At 52.6% G+C, this 17089-nt stretch overlaps 1 protein-coding gene across 1 annotated transcript in view; it reads right to left on the reverse strand.

Moving 5' to 3' along the window:
- Positions 1–17089, reverse strand: part of ttn.2 (titin, tandem duplicate 2) — a 197493-nt gene that overhangs the window by 64458 nt on the left and 115946 nt on the right. The window contains exons 129-172 of the mRNA XM_034561708.1: positions 16958–17072; positions 16520–16807; positions 16263–16414; positions 15908–16055; positions 15501–15800; positions 14931–15218; positions 14550–14846; positions 14190–14376; positions 13992–14107; positions 13606–13905; positions 13223–13522; positions 13033–13138; positions 12520–12716; positions 12134–12439; positions 11899–12052; positions 11621–11745; positions 11422–11540; positions 11131–11311; positions 10745–11047; positions 10108–10626; positions 9720–10022; positions 9147–9303; positions 8868–9010; positions 8571–8689; positions 8289–8466; positions 7888–8172; positions 7471–7764; positions 7034–7333; positions 6620–6928; positions 6304–6530; positions 5901–6215; positions 5357–5471; positions 4914–5222; positions 4646–4827; positions 4357–4486; positions 4119–4270; positions 3480–3627; positions 3170–3390; positions 2384–2480; positions 1945–2241; positions 1334–1633; positions 875–1189; positions 558–781; positions 42–192 (exon numbers count right to left, since the gene is read on the reverse strand). Coding sequence (XP_034417599.1) covers positions 42–192; positions 558–781; positions 875–1189; positions 1334–1633; positions 1945–2241; positions 2384–2480; positions 3170–3390; positions 3480–3627; positions 4119–4270; positions 4357–4486; positions 4646–4827; positions 4914–5222; positions 5357–5471; positions 5901–6215; positions 6304–6530; positions 6620–6928; positions 7034–7333; positions 7471–7764; positions 7888–8172; positions 8289–8466; positions 8571–8689; positions 8868–9010; positions 9147–9303; positions 9720–10022; positions 10108–10626; positions 10745–11047; positions 11131–11311; positions 11422–11540; positions 11621–11745; positions 11899–12052; positions 12134–12439; positions 12520–12716; positions 13033–13138; positions 13223–13522; positions 13606–13905; positions 13992–14107; positions 14190–14376; positions 14550–14846; positions 14931–15218; positions 15501–15800; positions 15908–16055; positions 16263–16414; positions 16520–16807; positions 16958–17072 — 9772 coding nt within the window. The remainder of the gene's footprint in view (positions 1–41; positions 193–557; positions 782–874; positions 1190–1333; positions 1634–1944; positions 2242–2383; positions 2481–3169; positions 3391–3479; positions 3628–4118; positions 4271–4356; positions 4487–4645; positions 4828–4913; positions 5223–5356; positions 5472–5900; positions 6216–6303; positions 6531–6619; positions 6929–7033; positions 7334–7470; positions 7765–7887; positions 8173–8288; positions 8467–8570; positions 8690–8867; positions 9011–9146; positions 9304–9719; positions 10023–10107; positions 10627–10744; positions 11048–11130; positions 11312–11421; positions 11541–11620; positions 11746–11898; positions 12053–12133; positions 12440–12519; positions 12717–13032; positions 13139–13222; positions 13523–13605; positions 13906–13991; positions 14108–14189; positions 14377–14549; positions 14847–14930; positions 15219–15500; positions 15801–15907; positions 16056–16262; positions 16415–16519; positions 16808–16957; positions 17073–17089) is intronic.

Here is a 17089-nt window from a genome sequence, read left to right on the forward strand (position 1 = left end):
TCTCGTCATCAGAAACGGTGTCGGGTGGATCCGGTTCTTACTTGTTCGGTCTTTGACCTCGATGAGCTCGGACACCAGTCCCGGTTCACCAACTCCAGCGGCGTTTACGGCTCGGACCCTGAAGCGGTACAGACCGCCTTCCTTCAGACCGGCCACCACGAACTTGGTTCCTCTGATCTCGGTGTCCTTCGCCTGCAGAGAGACGAGCGGAAAATCAGAAATTCAACAACAACAACAACAACAACAACTACTCTCAATCCCTAAAAAAAGGAAATTAAAAACAATGAAGCTCCTGGATTCAACAGCAGGTGATAAGTTGTTTATATAAGTTGTTTGTATTTTTAGCAGATGTGTTTATTTTACATGTTTATGACATAACGATATGTTGCTCCGCCAATGTTCAAATGTAAGTTTCATACTGGACCCCGACTGGCGTCATTAATTCTGCCTCCAGGTGTTAAACTGTTTCAAAGTGAGCTCAGAGAGACTTCCTCCTTCAGATGGAACTCAAACATCTCAGTAAAGACACATCAACTCATTTCTTGGACCTCACTGACCTTCTCCCAGGTCTCCTCGCCCTCCGGCTCCTTCTCCTCCTCGTCGCCGCTCAGCAGCAGCCTCCTCTGAGCCTTCTTCTCCTCCTCCTCTTTGTTCACCTCCTTGAACTCGGCGATGTAGCCCGTGACCTTCGACCCTCCGTCCACGACGGGGGGGCTCCACTCCAGCTCCACGGTGGACCTGGTCCAGTCCGTCACCTTCGGAGTGGGCGGCCCGGGAGGCTCTGCAACCGCACACACGGTTTAGACTCACGTCAGGACAAACTTCACAACGAGTTCGAGGTTACATAAGTTGAACTGTATCCAGACGGTCTTACTGATGGGGTCTCTGCAGAGGACGGGGTCAGAGGGCACGCTGGGCAGGCCGCAGCCGGCGGCGTTCATGGCGATGACCCTGAACTGGTACATGGCGCCCTCCTGCAGCCCGGTGACGTCCCAGTTGTTGCCCAGCGGCAGCGCTCGGATCGGGTCGCGGCTCACGCGGACCCAGCGCTTGGCGGTGGTCTCCTTCTTCTCCACGAAGTAGCCGGTGATGGAGGAGCCGCCGTCGTACTTGGGCTCGTCCCAGTTGACGGTCATCGACTCCGCACAGACATCCGTCACGGTCGGCTTCTCACACTGACCGGGGACGGCTGCAGGAGGACGGGACAGACATCAGTCATCAATAGTTATTGTTCTACTTTCACTGAATTCAGGTGCATATTTATTATTGGACACAGTCTGAAGCTTAATGGAGATGTTCGGTGTTTACACGCTGAACCTGAAGCTGAACTCACTGAAGAGGTTTCTGGCCTTCTCCGGCTCGCTGACCAGCGGAGGCCCGACTCCAAACTTGTTCTGGGCCATGACTCTGAACTCGTACTCGTGGTTCTCCGTCAGCCGGGTCACCACGTAGGCGCACTCCTTGGGGTCATTGGAGACGTGGACCCAGGACTTCCTGTTCTCCTCGCGCTTCTCAACCACGTAGTTGGTGATCTTGGATCCTCCGTCGTCTTTAGGAGGGTTCCAGGCCAGACCGATCCTCTCCGCAAACACTTCGGTGAACTTGAGCGGTCCGACGGGGGGTCCGGGAGGTCCTGCAGAGGGTCATGTATTAGTTTACAAGGTAAAACACTTCAAACGTGATTAATTACCAAACCGTCCATTTTTGATATTAGTGGCTCGTAAACAAATCCACAGTAAGATGTGAAACAATGGATCCTTGTTGTCAGACAGAAGTAGAAGGTGTAGCTCACGTGTCCAGAGAAAGGTCTTTCAGGACGAGGACTACCTCTAACTCAGGTAACGTTCTCAAATCCAGTAAAGACCAGGACAGAGTAGCACATACAATAATACAAACTCTCATGGCTCGCTACTATGCAGAATGGCGTGACGACATGTTTCTCACCGAGCACGGCGAGCTTGATGTCCTTGGTGGCGGTGCCCAGGCTGTTGCTGGCCGTCAGGCTGTAGAGGGCGCTGTCGAGCCTGCTGGCCTGTTGGATCAGCAGCGTGCACTTGTCGTGGGTCACCAGTTTGTTGATGTGCTGGTCGTACTGGACGGCAGCCTTCTCCTCGGGTTTGGCCACGCCGGCTTTCTGCCAGGTGAGCGTGGGGAACGGACAGCCGCTCACCTTGGCCACGATGCTGACGTCACAGCCCTCCTCGCCCTCCATGGCCTCACGCAGCACGATGGTGGGAGCGCCTGCAGAAACACGGACGCTTTAAGGAAGTCCTGCGCAACACGACCGTCTCGCGGAGAGGCAACATCCAGCCGATATGTTGTAATGGTCTAATATCGCAATTGAATAAGAAGCCTGTGATTGGCTGAAGCTGCTTTCACATACATGTCTGGTCCTTGATGACCAGGGGTCCGGCGGCGGCAGAGGGTCGGCTGGGTCCGGCGGCGTTCACGGCTTTTACTCTGAACTCATATTCTCCTCCCTGCAGATCAACAACACCACAGTCAACATTGGTCCCTTCATCTCACAGGAATCAATGAGACACCACCGACCATAATATCATTATATCAGTGAGTGGAATCTCAGCTTCATGTCTTTACTTCACTCTCAGTGATTTTTGGGGTTCCTCAGGGTTCTATTTTGGGCCCATTCTGAGGAACAACTGGTCATCTAGGACAACCAGAATGTTCCATGTTTAAGCCTCAATGAACGTCCTCAAGGGTACACAGTCTTCTAGAGACCTGTATGAGGTCCAGAGCACCACAGTCGTGAACTTGGTTTTAATGATTTTTGTGGTAGAACTTCTGTTGTAACGAACAGAATGGCACAAGGATCCATTTCCAGAGTCAGTAGCAGGGAACTCAAACCTCCACCAAGAGACAAAGCACGCAAGTATACGTCACAAGCTACGCCCTCCCTCCTAGTTTCACGGCAATAGGGCCAACCAACCAAACAGAACACATGACCTCCCTGGTGGAGGTCTTGAGAAGGCCCCACATGTAATTTACTCATCTAGTGCATTAACGTGGGAGTTACTCTATAAAAGCTCCTCAGATTCAGACACACATCACACACAGTTCATTTGGAACCACATCCATCAGAAAACAGCTATTGGAACAGGAAGTAGAGAAGTGAGAGTGGCGGGGTCCTCCGGGGGGGCGACAGACCTACCTCCTTCAGGTCCTCCACCACAAAGCTGAGCTCCTCCACGTCCCTCTTGTTGCACTGCTTCCAGGTCTCCTTCTCCTTGCCGCTGGTGTCCCAGCTCAAGCGCTCGATGACGTAATGCTTCACCGGAGAGCCGCCGTTGTTCTTGGGAGGCTCCCAGCTCAGAGTGACGGTGTTCTTTGTCACCAGGTTGACCGTGACCTTGGTCGGGGGGTCGGGCGGGTCTGAGGAAGAGAAGAAGAGCAGGAGGAGGATTAGCATGCTGAACGTGGGGTTTGGCTGTTTGTCTGAAGAGCAGCGGGTTTGTCCTCACAGATGGGGTCTCCGGCCCGGACCGGGTCGGTGGTGATGGTGAACGGACCGAATCCGAGTCTGTTCTCAGCCCGGACCCGGAACAGGTATTCCTGACCCTCCAGCAGACCCGGCACCACGTAGGCCTGGCTGGCACAGGCTGCGTTCACCTGATAACAGATCAATCAATCCATCAGTCAATCAATCGCAAGCAGCAGATTTTCTATTGATCTCAACTGAACAATGATAATAACAGTTTTTACAACTTATTCTTGCAGCTGTGTTGAGCTCAGAATACATTTACACGTATGTCACATTGCACGTATACACACACACGTATACACACGTCTATACATATACACACACATATATACACGTACACATACATATATATACACACATATGTACATATACACATATAAAGGCATATACGCATATATATCTATATATACATATGTACACATGTATATACACACATATAAACATAACCACATATACACACGCATCTATATATATATATATATATATATATATATACATATACACATATATGCAGTTTCCATAGCTTCCAGTCTTTATGCTAAACTAAGCTAATCTGAAATCAAGAGCAATCAAAGAAACTGGGCTGTAGATGTCAAACGGAACAGTGAGCCGTGTTCACCTTGGTCCAGGCCTTGTCCGTGAGGCATCTCTTCTCGATAAAGTAGCTCTTGATTCTCTCTCCTCCGTCGTTTTCGGGGAGTTTCCAGATCACCCTCATGGTGGAGCGGGTGACGTCGGTGACCCTCAGGTCCTTCGGGGGTCCGGGGACGTCTGCAACGGAGATGGGGAAACGACGGTCAGAGAGCCGAGAACAAGAAACACGGAGGCTCCGACAAGCCGCACACAAACAAACGTACCGAGCACGATGACTCTGACGTTGACGTGTTTCTGTCCGGACTTGTTCTTGGCGGTGATGGTGTAGCGGCCGGAGTGGCTCCTCAGGCTCACGGGGACGGTCACAACGGACGTGGTGTCTGTGGACTCGACCTGGACACACGAGACGGTTTCAAAATCAGACTGAAGTCTATTAAACTGACCTTCGTGGCGTTATAGTTCTTTCTTCATGTTAGCTGTTTTTCAGGTAAAAGCAAAAATACCAAAAAGAAGTGGAACGTGGTGAGAAAACCACAGAGTCACTGGTCTCACCTCGGAGTCCACGGGCAGCGTGTGCAGCTTGTTCTTCTTGTGCGCCTTGGCTTTGCCCTCAAAGTCCCAGGTGACCTTGGGAACGGGGCGGCCCTTGATGGTGGCAGGGATCCTGATGGGGTCTCCAGCACGGATGCACACCAGGTCGTCTACCAACACGTCGATGGAGATGGACGGCGGTACTGTCGAGAACGAAACGCCGGGAGGGCACGTCAGTGAAGGACAGAGAAACGTAAACATCGTTAAAGACGGTAAAAAAGGGACATACGCTGGACGTCCTCCACCAGAACCTCGGCGGTGCGGGGGCTCGGGTCAGACTCGCCGACGTCGTTGACTGCGATTACCCTGAAGCGGTAGCGCTGCAGCTCGCGGAGGCTGGGCATCGTGAACTCAGTGGTGGGGTTGAGCGAGTCTTTGTCGTTCACGCTCACCCACCCAGACGAGCCCTCGTTCTGGATCTGGATGATGTAGCCCTTGATGGGGCTTCCTCCATCACTCTCTGGGGCCTTCCAGGACAGCGAGACACTGTGCTTTGTCTTGTCCACCACCACAGGAGCAGCGGGCATGCCGGGAGGAGCTGCAGGGGGAGCACAGCAAAGTACAAATAGATCATCTTTCAAAACGCAAAGGAGCCGGCTCAAGGTTACCGATCTGGTCAAAGGAATGCGATTCATTTGACCTTATTTTTAAAACGCTTTTTCTTATACTCACTGAGTGGATCGACAGCGAAGGCAGAGTCGGACGGTCCGCTAAACGGTCCAATTCCTGCAGAATTGCTGGCAGCAACCCTGAACTCGTACTCCGTTCCTTCGATTAGACGAGTCACCTGGGAGACAGAAAGAGGGGTGGATTCAACAGACCCTCTCAAAGGACTGTGATCATCCGTCCTGAAGGTCTGTGACAGACCTTCTTTAAAGGCCTATTATTTAATTTTCTAACGGTTTGTGATGGACCTTCCCAAAGGTCTGATAGATACCAGAGCTGAAGGTCTACAAAGAACCGTCCTGAAAGTTTTTGTTGGACAATTCTGAAGGTCTCTAACAAACCTTTTTAAAGGTTTGTTAGAGACCTCTATACAGGGAACCAAAGGACTGACCTAAAAGCCTGGACGAAGCATCCTAAAGCTGTGAGAAAGATCTTTAAAGGACTCTGACATGTTAACTAAAAGTTCTCCCTCAATCCCAGACCTTCCTAAAGGTCAACACTGAGTCAATACTTTACATTCAGCGTGACAAACAAAGCCCCATCAGCTCACCTGGTACTCCCAGCCTTTCATGCCCCTCTTGGTGACTGGCGTCTTGTTGACTTTGGCCCAGTAGGCGGAGCCTTTCTCCCTCTTCTCCAGCCAGTAGCCGACAATCATAGAGCCGCCGTTGTCTCTGGGAGGCTCCCAGGTCAGGGTCATGGAGGTCTTGGAGTACTCTGCGATGGTTGGTTTCTCCGGTGGGCCAGGAAGGCCGAATGGGTCGGTGATCATCACTTCCTCTGTCGCGCAGGGGTCGGATTTACCGTAGCGATTCTCGGCCTTGACCCGGAAGAGGTAGGACTTGTTGGTCTCCAGGTTCCACACCTGCAGGAGAGGGAGGTGGTGTTCCCATTAGAGTAAAAACTATGGCTTTAAAATCCTCTGACAACCCTGTTATCGTTATTAGACATACCCCGTATTTCTTCTCGACGATGCTGTTGGTAACCAGCTCCCACTGGGGCTCAGGTGGAGCTTCCTGTCCCTCTTCCGGCTCTGGTTCGTCTTTCATCGCCTCCTTCTTCTCGACAATGTAGTTGGTCAGCTCGCTGCCACCATTATCCAGCGGCGGGTCCCAGCGAAGGTAGCAAGACTCCGCCCTGATGTTGGACACGGACACGTTCCTGGGCGGAAGTGGTCGGTCTGAGAGGAGAACCAAACAAAGTCAGTACACAAGAAGCACATCGTGTCTTTTCTGCCTCCGATTGAGTCGCCGACGTGTTTCAACTCACCCAGCACCATGACAGTGATGGTGTGCTTTGCCGAACCCATGTTGTTGGAGGCGGACACGGTGTAGCTGCCGCGGTCCCTCCTGTTGGCTGCTGGGATGGACAGAGTGGTCTTCGCGTTCATCCTGCCGGTCACCTCCGTCTCCAGCAGCAGCATCTCGGTGGGCTCCTCGATCACCACGTCGTCCTTGGTCCACTCGATCTTCGGGATGGGGAGACCGAGGATGTCAGCGGGGATCTCGATGAGCTCACCCTTCTTCACGGTAATGCAGTCGCCCTTGAAATGCTTCAGCATGTGGACCTCAGGAGACACTGAGAGGGACAGGACCAAAACAAATAACCATTAGTTTGATCCTATCTCAAGATTCTCCCCTTCTAGAATAGAAGAATAGGGTTTTTAAGACCATTCGACCTCACCTTCGTCATCTTGGATGACCACGTTCAACGGGATGGATGGCTCGCTCTCGCCGATCAGGTTGGCGCACTTGATCCTGAATTCATACATCCAGTCCTCTTCCAGACCCTCCACGGACAGGGTCATGTTGGGGCAGATCTCCACGTTGCAGGGCTCGTAGGCCTGCTGGTCCTGCCTCTTCTTCTCAACAAAGTAGCCGATAACGGGGCTGCCGCCGTCGTTGCGAGGCGGCTTCCACGTCAGCGTGATGGAGTTCTTGGTGCGCTCGGTGTAGTGGAACTTCTCGGGGTACGAGGGTGGACCTGCAGAACCAACAAAGCCACGATTACTTTGAAGTGCAAATCCACTGTTCAACCGAGACAACTGGAGTCTGGGTCTGCTCACCAGAGACATTTAGGGATTAATTTCTCCATCAAAATGAATTGATTTCAGGACTCACCCTGTGGGTCAACAGCCTTGATGAGTCCCAGCTCTACCGGCGGGCCCATTCCATACTTGTTCTTGGCGATGACGCGGAACATGTACTCCTGACCCTCCATGATTCCCACACATTCACACTTGGACGAGGCGGTTTCGATCGGCTGCCTCCACGTGTGCATCTTGGCGTCTCTTCGCTCCACGATGAAGCCGGTCAGGTCGCTGCCTCCGTCGTCATCCGGGTCGTCCCAGTTCAGGAAGATCATCTTGCGAGTGACCACGACGGGCTTCAGGTCCGTGACGGGTCCGGGGACATCTGGAGACACAACAATATTATCCTTCTGTGTCCATTTTTTATTTCACAGCATCAATCATTGCAAGTTAACTGTTAAGTTTCATCATCGAGTGCTGCCCTGGTCCTTCCTGGACCTCCACTCACCCATGACATCCACTCTGGTGGAAGCAGCCTTGATGCCGCTGGGGTTGCAGGCTGAGATATGGTATTTGCCGCAGTCCTTCCTCTGGATGTTCTTGATCGAAACAATGCTGTCATTGCCCTCCGTGAGGATCTCCACGCGGTCTTTGTCAGGTTTGCTGTCGTCCTTGGTCCAGGTGATGGACGGGTAGGGTTTACCCGTGACTGTGGCAGGTAGACGGAGAGTCTCTCCGGCTCGGATGACCACGCCGTTCTTGACAGACAGGTCCAGTTCAATCAGCGGCATCTCTGTGGATGACAAACAAGGAAAGACGCCGGAACAAAAACATTAGATATTTCCATCATCAGGAAATAACACAACAATTGACCTGATCAACAGTCTCTTTGTGGTTTTTCCAGCTGACCTGCAGGATTCTTGACGAACACAGACTCGGTGAACCCTGGCGTTCCTTCTCCGGCAGCGTTGCAGCCGATGACTCTGACCAGGTACTTGGCTCCCTCGCGGACTCCATAGACGGTGAAGGCCCTGGACTTCCACGGACGCTCTGTAGACCTGGACCAGTCCTTGGTACCAGCCATGACCTGAAGAACACCACCAAACAGAGATGCTGTTAGTCTGAACTGTCTCAGGTCTGCCTTATCGAATGTGAACCTGTTGAAGCCGAAGAAGAAGAAGAAGATCTGACCTTATCCACATGGTATCCCAGGATCTCTCCTCCCCCGTTGTCCAGTGGTGGGTCCCACTCTACGTCAATGGAGTTCTCAGTCGCTGCCACCACTCTGGCAATCGGAGGTCCAGGAGGTACTACAGTGTCAGAAATAAACCCAGATGGGGAATGTTACCTTTGAGACATGAACACAAGTATCCTGTTGAGGATGTTGATGATAAGACCAGATGGAGATGACCAATTAAGACAATATTTTCCTCCACTTTGACAGATTTGCAGACGTTGATCAGAGGGTTTATAGAACAGTGCACGTACGGATCGGAGCGTGGGCCGTCTTGGGTTCGGAGGGCCCGCTGAACTTCCCGGGGCCGGCCTGGTTTTCAGCCGCCACCCTGAAGATGTAGGTCATGCCCTCCAGCAGACCTTCAGCGTTCAGCTCCGTGTCGGAGACGATGTTCCTGAAGACAGAAAGCCAGCAGAGAGATGTTTGGTGAAGTAGTTCAATGTGTTGTGGTCTTTCCTCACACATCTCACACACACACACACACACACACACACACACACACACACACACACACACACACACACACACACCTGTTCACACGCGTCCAGTGAGAGCTGTTGATCTCGCGGCGCTCGACCCAGTATCCCAAGATGGGGCTGCCGTTGTCGTTGGGCTCGTTCCAGATGACCAGCATACTGTTAGCTGTGATGTCATCGACCTCCGGCTTCTCTGGAGCCTCAGGAGGTTCTGAGAGAAAATACGTAAGTGAGACCGATTTTATTTTTTATTTGCCGTGTAACAAATATTCTATTATTCTTTAAACACAAAAAAACTACTTTTTCAAATGATGACTGTTTTTATAACTTTGATTTCATTTTGTGATTATTTCAATTATTTATATGAAACTACAGGTCTTAAAGTCTCCGAATGACAAAAGTGTAGACAAACAAACACCATAAGTATAACTCATTTAAAACATTTGTATTTAAGCATACAACATATGTAAGACAAATTAATATATATAAAAAAAGTAAATATTTAACTCACGACTGAAGAAATATTTAAACCGAGTGTAAATGAGTGAACTGTTGATAAATATCTTTTCAGTATTATTTATGTCAACAATAGCCTCGCTCGTGACATAAACGTGTAATAATAAATACCGAAAGGATTCTTGGCGACGAGCGGCTTGGAGACGCAGTGCGGACCGGCGCCGAACTTGTTTTCGGCCACGACCCTGAAGATGTACTCCTTCTTCTCGATGAGTTTGGGCACGAGGTAGCGGCATCCTCTCAGCGTGGAGGTGACACAGCTCCAGCCGATCTCCAGCTTGGAGTTGTCCTTCTTCTCCAGCGTGTAGTTCAGGATCTCGCTGCCGCCGTCGTCCAGAGGAGGACTCCACTTGCAAATCACAGAGTTCTTCCTCACCTCCTCAAACGTGAAGCTCACCGGAGGCCCGGGAGTATCTGTGGACAGAAACCACGTTTTCATTCAGGAAACTCTAACACGGGGTGAAAGAGGTGACACCGAGAGAACAGAAATACTTCTCACCGAGCACGTTGACGTCGCAGGTTGCCGAGGCGATGCCGTGGTCGTTCTCCACCTTCACCATGTAGACGCCGTGGTCCACGCGGAGCGAGTCCTTGATGGCGATGGAGGACTCTCCCCTTTGGCGGTTGTCGATGGCCAGACGTTCATTTATTGTTGGGTAGTCGGTCTCCTCCACATCCGGCTCTGCTGTCTCCTCCTCCTTCTTCTCCTCCTCTCCTTCCTTCTTCTCTTCTCCTTCCTTCTTCTCCTCCTCTCCTTCCTTCTTCTCTTCTCCTTCCTTCACCTCCCCTTCCTTCTTCTCTTCCTCTTTCTTAACCTCCTCCTCCTTCTTCACCTTCTTCTTCAGGGGTTTCTCGGGTCTCTTGCGGAGCGCCTCCGGCCGGATCTGCTGATTGTTCCAGTACCAGGTGATCTGAGGGTACGGCGAGCCGGACACGTTGGCGTCCAGACGGATCTCGCAGCCTCGCTTCACGTTGAGGCCGGACTGCAGGCTGCCGCTCAGGAAGACCTTGGGCGGGTCTGAGAACAGAAGATGACGGATTAAAAGCCCGAACATCTAACGCTCAGCGAGAAAGTGTCGAACCTTTAAAGACGGTCAAACCGATCTGAACTCGTCAGAAGAGCACGGCGTTCTTACCGATGGCGTCCGAGGCCTTGACGAACGGCGTGCCGCGCGACGGCTCGCTGACCCCGGCTGCGTTCTCTGCTCTGACTCTGAAGGCGTAGCTCTCGCCCTCCGTCAGCCTCCTGACGGTGTAGGACAGGACGGGCACCAGGAAGTCATTGCACCGCTCCCACTTGTCCTCGCCCTTCTGCTGCTTCTCCAGGACGTAGCCCATGATCTTGGCGCCGCCGTCGTACATGGGAGGCTTCCAGGTCAGGGTGACGGTGCTGCATGTGGGGTTGTGGGTCTCCACGTCCACCGGTGGGTCGGGAATGTCTGGGACGAGAGACAGACTTTCGGTTACATTTCTCTTGGACCCAAAGAGAACATCTCATCTTCGTGCACTGCATCATTCTTACGTTTCTGGTCCTGGGCGATGACCGGGTTCCGGAGCTCGACAAACTCCCCTCCTCCGATCTTGTTGACGGCCTGGACTCTGAAGTAGTACTCTCCGTTGGGGATGAGGTCTTTGACGTTCCAGGTCAACTTGTTCTCACCGGACATCATGTTGACGTACGTCCTCCTGCCGGCCTCGCGGCGCTGCACAAACAAAAGAGACATCAGTTTAAGTCCTTCAGGCCCCGATGTACCGATTTAAAAAACGCAATCGTACGACGACTAAGGAATCGAACGATGCCGCCGTCTCGGACCTGCATGACGTAGTGAAGGACCGGGCTGCCGCCGTCGTAGTCTGGAGGATCCCAGGACACTTTACAGGAGCTCTTTGTGATCTCAGAGGCCAAGATTTCCTTGCAGGGACCAGGAAGACCTGAAGACAGGGAGACGTGTTAGTCGGTAACCCGGAGATCGATCACGAGGAATAAAAACAAGATGAGAGCGATGGAGTACCGATGACTTTGACGTTGATGGTGGCGCTGGCGGCTCCCAGTTTGTTCTCCAGTGTCACTTTGTACTGTCCGGCATCAGCGTGAACGCTGCTGTCGACCTCCAGGTGACAGGAAATATACTCCTTCCTGTTGTGCACAAACAATCTCATCAGTCACTGCTGACACGAGATTAAACCTCTGAAGGCTGAAACCAAACAACTATTATATATTTGGGTCGTATCATCATTCACAAACACTATGCGGCGTATTATAATCTGCAGGTGAAGACGCCACACCGACCTGAAGCCGAGGCGCTCGTCGGCCTTCAGCTCCTTGCCGTCTTTGTGCCAGGTGATCCTGGGCGCCGGTACGGCTCTGAAGGGAACTGGGATGTGCAGCTTCTCTGTTTCCACGACAATAAGGTCCAGAGTCTGGAAGTCCAGCGTCGGGTTACCTGTGAACACAGAAGTGTGTTAGTTTGAGGATTCCCCAGACCTCCGCAGAGGAAACGTGACCGTTCGGCGGACGCTCTTACAGTCGGACTCTTTGGCGAAGACGTTCTCGGAGATGTCGGAGGGCTCGCTGACTCCCACGGAGTTGATGGCCCTCACCCTCAGGATGTACTCCTTCTCGGGGACCACGCCCTCCTCCACGCGGTACTTCAGCTCTTTCACCGGACGGGAGTTGACCCTCATCCACTTCTCTGTCCCGGCCGCACACATCTCGATGTGGTAGCCGGTGATGTTGCAGCCTCCGTCCCTCTGCGGCGGCTTCCAGGCGATGGCCAGGAAGTCGCGGCTGGCTCCGGTCACGTGCAGCTCAACAGGCGGCGATGGGACGCCTGGGAGGCACAGAGCAGGAAGATCTAGACTCTTTTTCTACGACTTCCTTTAATGAGCCGTCACTCATCACTAAACTCACCCGTTGGATCCTCGATGGTGAGGATCTCGGTCGGTTCGCTCGGATGGCCGACGCCGGCTTCGTTCTCGGCGCTGACCTGGAACTGAACCTCCGTCCCCTCGATGACGTCCGTCACCCGATACTTACAGTCCGGGCCCGAAGTCTTCCCACATTTCACCCAGCGAGTTCCAAGCTTCTCCATCTTCTCAAGGGAATACCTGGGGGGACGGAGCCACCAAAAGGTAAACACACCTTCAACTCCCCAGGGGGGCTTAAACCAACGCTTTTTAATCTAACATGAGTTTTTTGACATGCAGTATTGTAATAAAAACAAGATGATTTCTTAAAAAGTAGTGTGGTACTTTATATCTCTGATATTTAGTTAAAATAGCAGCAGCAGAAAAACTGATCCTAAGACTACAGTGAATGAAACAAGAGGATTCATCAATTGAATAGCATGAAATATTGTGAATTCATTTCTCGTTTTTAATAAAACTTCTAAATCTCTTGCTGATGAAAAATAGAAAAACCTACTTGAGGATCGGTCTGCCGCCGTCGTTTTTAGGCTCCTCCCACTGCAGGTCCACGTATCTCTTGGTCACAGCATTGACAGCGAGGTTGTACGGCGGCCCGGGAGAAGCTGCAACAAAAACACATCGTATTAATCTTTGGCCTTCCTGGCGAAGACTTGTTCTCCGGGAATTAGAACCGCTCTCTGACTTACTGAACGTGTCCTTGGCCAGCACCGAGTCCTGCAGCTCGCAGAACGGTCCGACGCCGACGGCGTTCTCGGCGGCGACGCGGAACACGTAGAGCGATCCTTCGTTGAGCGGCGTCACCGTGTACGTCAGCTCCTTGACGGTGGTGTCCACGGCCTGCCAGCCTTTGCGCCTGGCGTCACGCTTCTCCACCACGTAGTTGGTGATGGGCGAGCCTCCGTTGCTCTCGGGCAGCGTCCACTTCAAGTCGGCGCTGTTCCTGCTGATACTGACGACGTCCAGCCAGCGAGGAGCCGTCGGAGGGTCTGAGGAGATCGAGACAAAGGTGGTTTAAATGGCGGTTCTGTTCTTACGGCGTTGGGTTTGACCACGCGTCGTTCTTTCTTACTGAGCCTCTCTTTGCAGAGCACGGGGTCGCTGGGCTCGCTGGGCTCGCTCTCTCCGGCCACGTTGACGGCTCGCACCCGGAACGAGTACTCCTGCTTCTCCATCAGGCCCTTCAGGGAGTGCTCCACGATGTTGATGTTCTCGGCCACGCGGATCCAGTCCGCGGTGCCGCTCTTCAGCATCTCGATGACGTAGCCGTCGATCTTTGCGCCGCCGTCGTGCTCCGGTTTGGTCCACATCAGGAAGCAGGACGTTTTCGCCACGTCCTTCACCGTGGGTTTACCGGGAGGCCAGGGAGGATCTGGAGGAGTCAGAACATGATGCTTTCTAAACGCTTGGAAACTATTGAGATACTTAAATACAATTAAAGTGAGGAGGTAAGTGTACCGATAGGATCTTTGATGAGGATTGGGTCTGTCTCCTTGCTGGGTTTTCCATTTCCAGCCAGATTCTCCGCCAGGACTCTGAACTTGTACTTCTTCCTGGTGGGAAGACCTTTGACTCTGCAGAGGAAGAACACGGCACATCAACACACTGGAATACAACAAGTAGCACACGCTCTTTAGAGACAGCAGGAAGACTCACCTGTAGTTGGTGTCTTTGATGGGCAGCTTGTTGCATCTGATCCACTTGTCGTGGTCCGGTTCGTATCTCTCCACCCAGTACCCGGTGATGGGGCTTCCTCCGTCTTCATCGGGCTCGTACCAGGCCAGGGTCACAGAGTCCTTGGCGATGTCCGAAGCCTCCAGCTTGTAAGGAGCTCCAGGAGTGTCTGAGGACAAGAGGGGAGGGGTCAGTCCCAGCTGACCTGGTGGGGCACTGATCCAAAATATTCTACCTCACCAAGAGAGAACCATTCTACCTGAACCAAATATGGACTGAGCCATTGAAGAAAAAGCCACAACAATTGGAGCAACGCCTCAGTTCTCTGGTCAGGTGACCTACCGAAGGGGTATCTGGCGATGATGGATTGGTGCTCAGCTGGTGGACCAACACCAAACTGGTTCTCAGCGAAGACTCTGAAGATGTACTCCTTGAACTTGACCAGGTCCACAGCTTTGTAGGTGGTCAGTTTAATGGTGGAGGACAGCCGGTGCCAGATCTCGCTGTCGGCGGTTCGGCGCTCCACGATGTAGTTGGTCACCCTGGAGCCGCCGTCGTCGCGCGGAGGGTTCCAGGCCAGGAAGCAGGTCTCGTTGGTGATCTCAGAGATGTCGAAGGCAGCCGGAGGGCCGGGTTTATCTGCGCGAGGAACGTTTGATTTAATTAACCAGAAACTAACAGAGGCTTTGTGGAAACGGTCTTTTTTAATTCTACCGGTCTTACCGAGGATGTTGACGTCGACGGTGGCGGTGGCGCGGCCGCTGCTGTTGGTGGCCTCGATGATGTAGGTGCAGCTGTCGTCTCTCTTGGTCTTGGCGATGGTGACGGTGGAGTGTCCTGGCTTGGTGTCGATGGACACCCTGTCGTCCGGTTTGAGGACCAGGTCGGCCTTGGTCCATTTCACCCGGGGTTCGGGCTTCCCCGTCACCTCGGCGGGGAGCTCGATCTTGCTGCCGGCCTTGGCGGTCAGACCAGCCAGGAGCTTGGCGTCCAGCTGGATCTCTGGAGGCTCTGCGTGGACAGTTGAGACAAGGGGTCAGTTCAGAGGATCCTGTGACCATTAACCTCATCCGCTGGAACAAAATCTACTTATTATACTCTTAATACTACAAAGACAGGAATGCAGTATCTTCACACAACGTCCGTGTATATTTCCCAGCATGCCACTTGTTGTAGTTCAAAGTTTGTCTTGTAGAACTCCCCCTGGTGTTCACTGTTGGTAATCACGTCAATTGTTTTGCTCCTCTTTAATCTATTGGACATTTTTAAGAGCAAAGTGAAAGCTGCGGGTACCTTTGGGATCAACGGCCTGGATCTCGTCGGTGGCCTTGCAGGGCCGACCGGCTCCGAGTCGGTTCAGGGCTCGGACTCTGTAGGCGTACCACTGGCCCTCGATCAGACCCGTCACCTGGCACTTCAGCTCCGGCACCATGTCGCCGCATGGCTCCCACTTGTCGGTCCCTCTCTGGCAGCGCTCCACGTTGTAGCCGCGGATGCCGGTGCCGCCGTCGTACTTGGGCGGCTCCCAGGTCAGGAAGATGCCGCTGGCCGACTTGTCTCTCCACCTCAGGTTCTCTGGCGGGTCGGGGATGGCTGGAGGAACGCGGGACAGAAGCGTGAGGACACTCTTTAGGACTCTTGAGCCCTTTTAGGACCTTGTTTCTTAACTTGAGACTTTTGCTATCTCTGGTCTGACTCACTGGCAGGAGAGGAGACGTTGACGGGCTCGTCGATGTACGCCGGCTCTCCGGGTCCACACTTGTTGCAGGCGGTGACTCTGAACAGATACTCCTTTCCTTCAACCACGTCGGTGACTGTGAACTCCTGATCCTGGATGCCTGTGGTCACCTGCGAGACACAACAGAGGGATGGAGTTTAAAGTTATCAGACATCTGGTCAAAGAGTTCCTTAATGTTGGAAGCGTTTAATCAATAATATTGAAGTTTAAATGACTGCAGAACTAATTCAAGGGACTAGTTTGGTTGTATTTCATTAACTGAAGTTCAGTTAATAAAAGCTAATAACTGCTGCGTGATTCAGACGTTTCAGTCGTACCTTGACCCAGGTCTTACGGGACATGTCCCGTTTCTCCACCTGGTAGCCAGTCAGAGGACTTCCTCCGTCGTGCTCTGGACCCTCCCAGCTCAGGTGGACGTGCTGCCGGGTCACCTCCAGGACCTTGAAGTCCTTCGGAGCGCTGGGCGCCGCTGGAGGAGACAAACAGATGTGAAATGACACCAACATTTAAATAAAGAAATAAAGGCAGTTTTTTCATTTGAGCGCAGAAAGAAAATCTGATTTCGACGGCGTACCGATGACGTTGACTTCGATCTCTCCGGAGACGGACGTGACGTCGTTCTCCAGCGTCAGGGTGTAGCTGCCTTTATCCGGGCGGACACTCGGCGTGACAGTCAGCTCCACGAAGGTGGACCTGGTGGTCAGGGTGACACGCTCGTCCGCGGTGGTCAGCTCCTTCTCGCCGAAGGTCCACTTGGCGACAGGCGTCGGGTATCCGGTGATGGGGACTCTGATGGTGAGAGGCTGAGGCACGATCACCTCCAGGCCGTCTTTGAAAGCACTCAGGTCGAAGGATGGGCCGACTGGGGAGGAAAGAGAGGCATGATGCAACGGGCTTTTTACTGTGAAGCAGCTGCCAGGTTTCTTTTGTAAATCAGTGGTGAAATCTACATAAAAACATAGTGAACATATATTATTTAAAACAGTAAGAATCTACAGTAACATGGTCTCACCGTGCGTGTCGTCGGCCAGCAGAGGTCCGATGATGTTTGACGGGTCGGAGAGTCCGGCGGCGTTTTCAGCAAACACTTTGTAGTTGTACTTGGTTCCATATTTCAGACCCGACACCTGAAGTACCAGATCAA

Source organism: Cyclopterus lumpus, chromosome 21 (genome assembly GCF_009769545.1).
Source record: "Cyclopterus lumpus isolate fCycLum1 chromosome 21, fCycLum1.pri, whole genome shotgun sequence".
In the NCBI taxonomy this organism is placed as follows: Eukaryota; Metazoa; Chordata; class Actinopteri; order Perciformes; family Cyclopteridae; genus Cyclopterus; species Cyclopterus lumpus.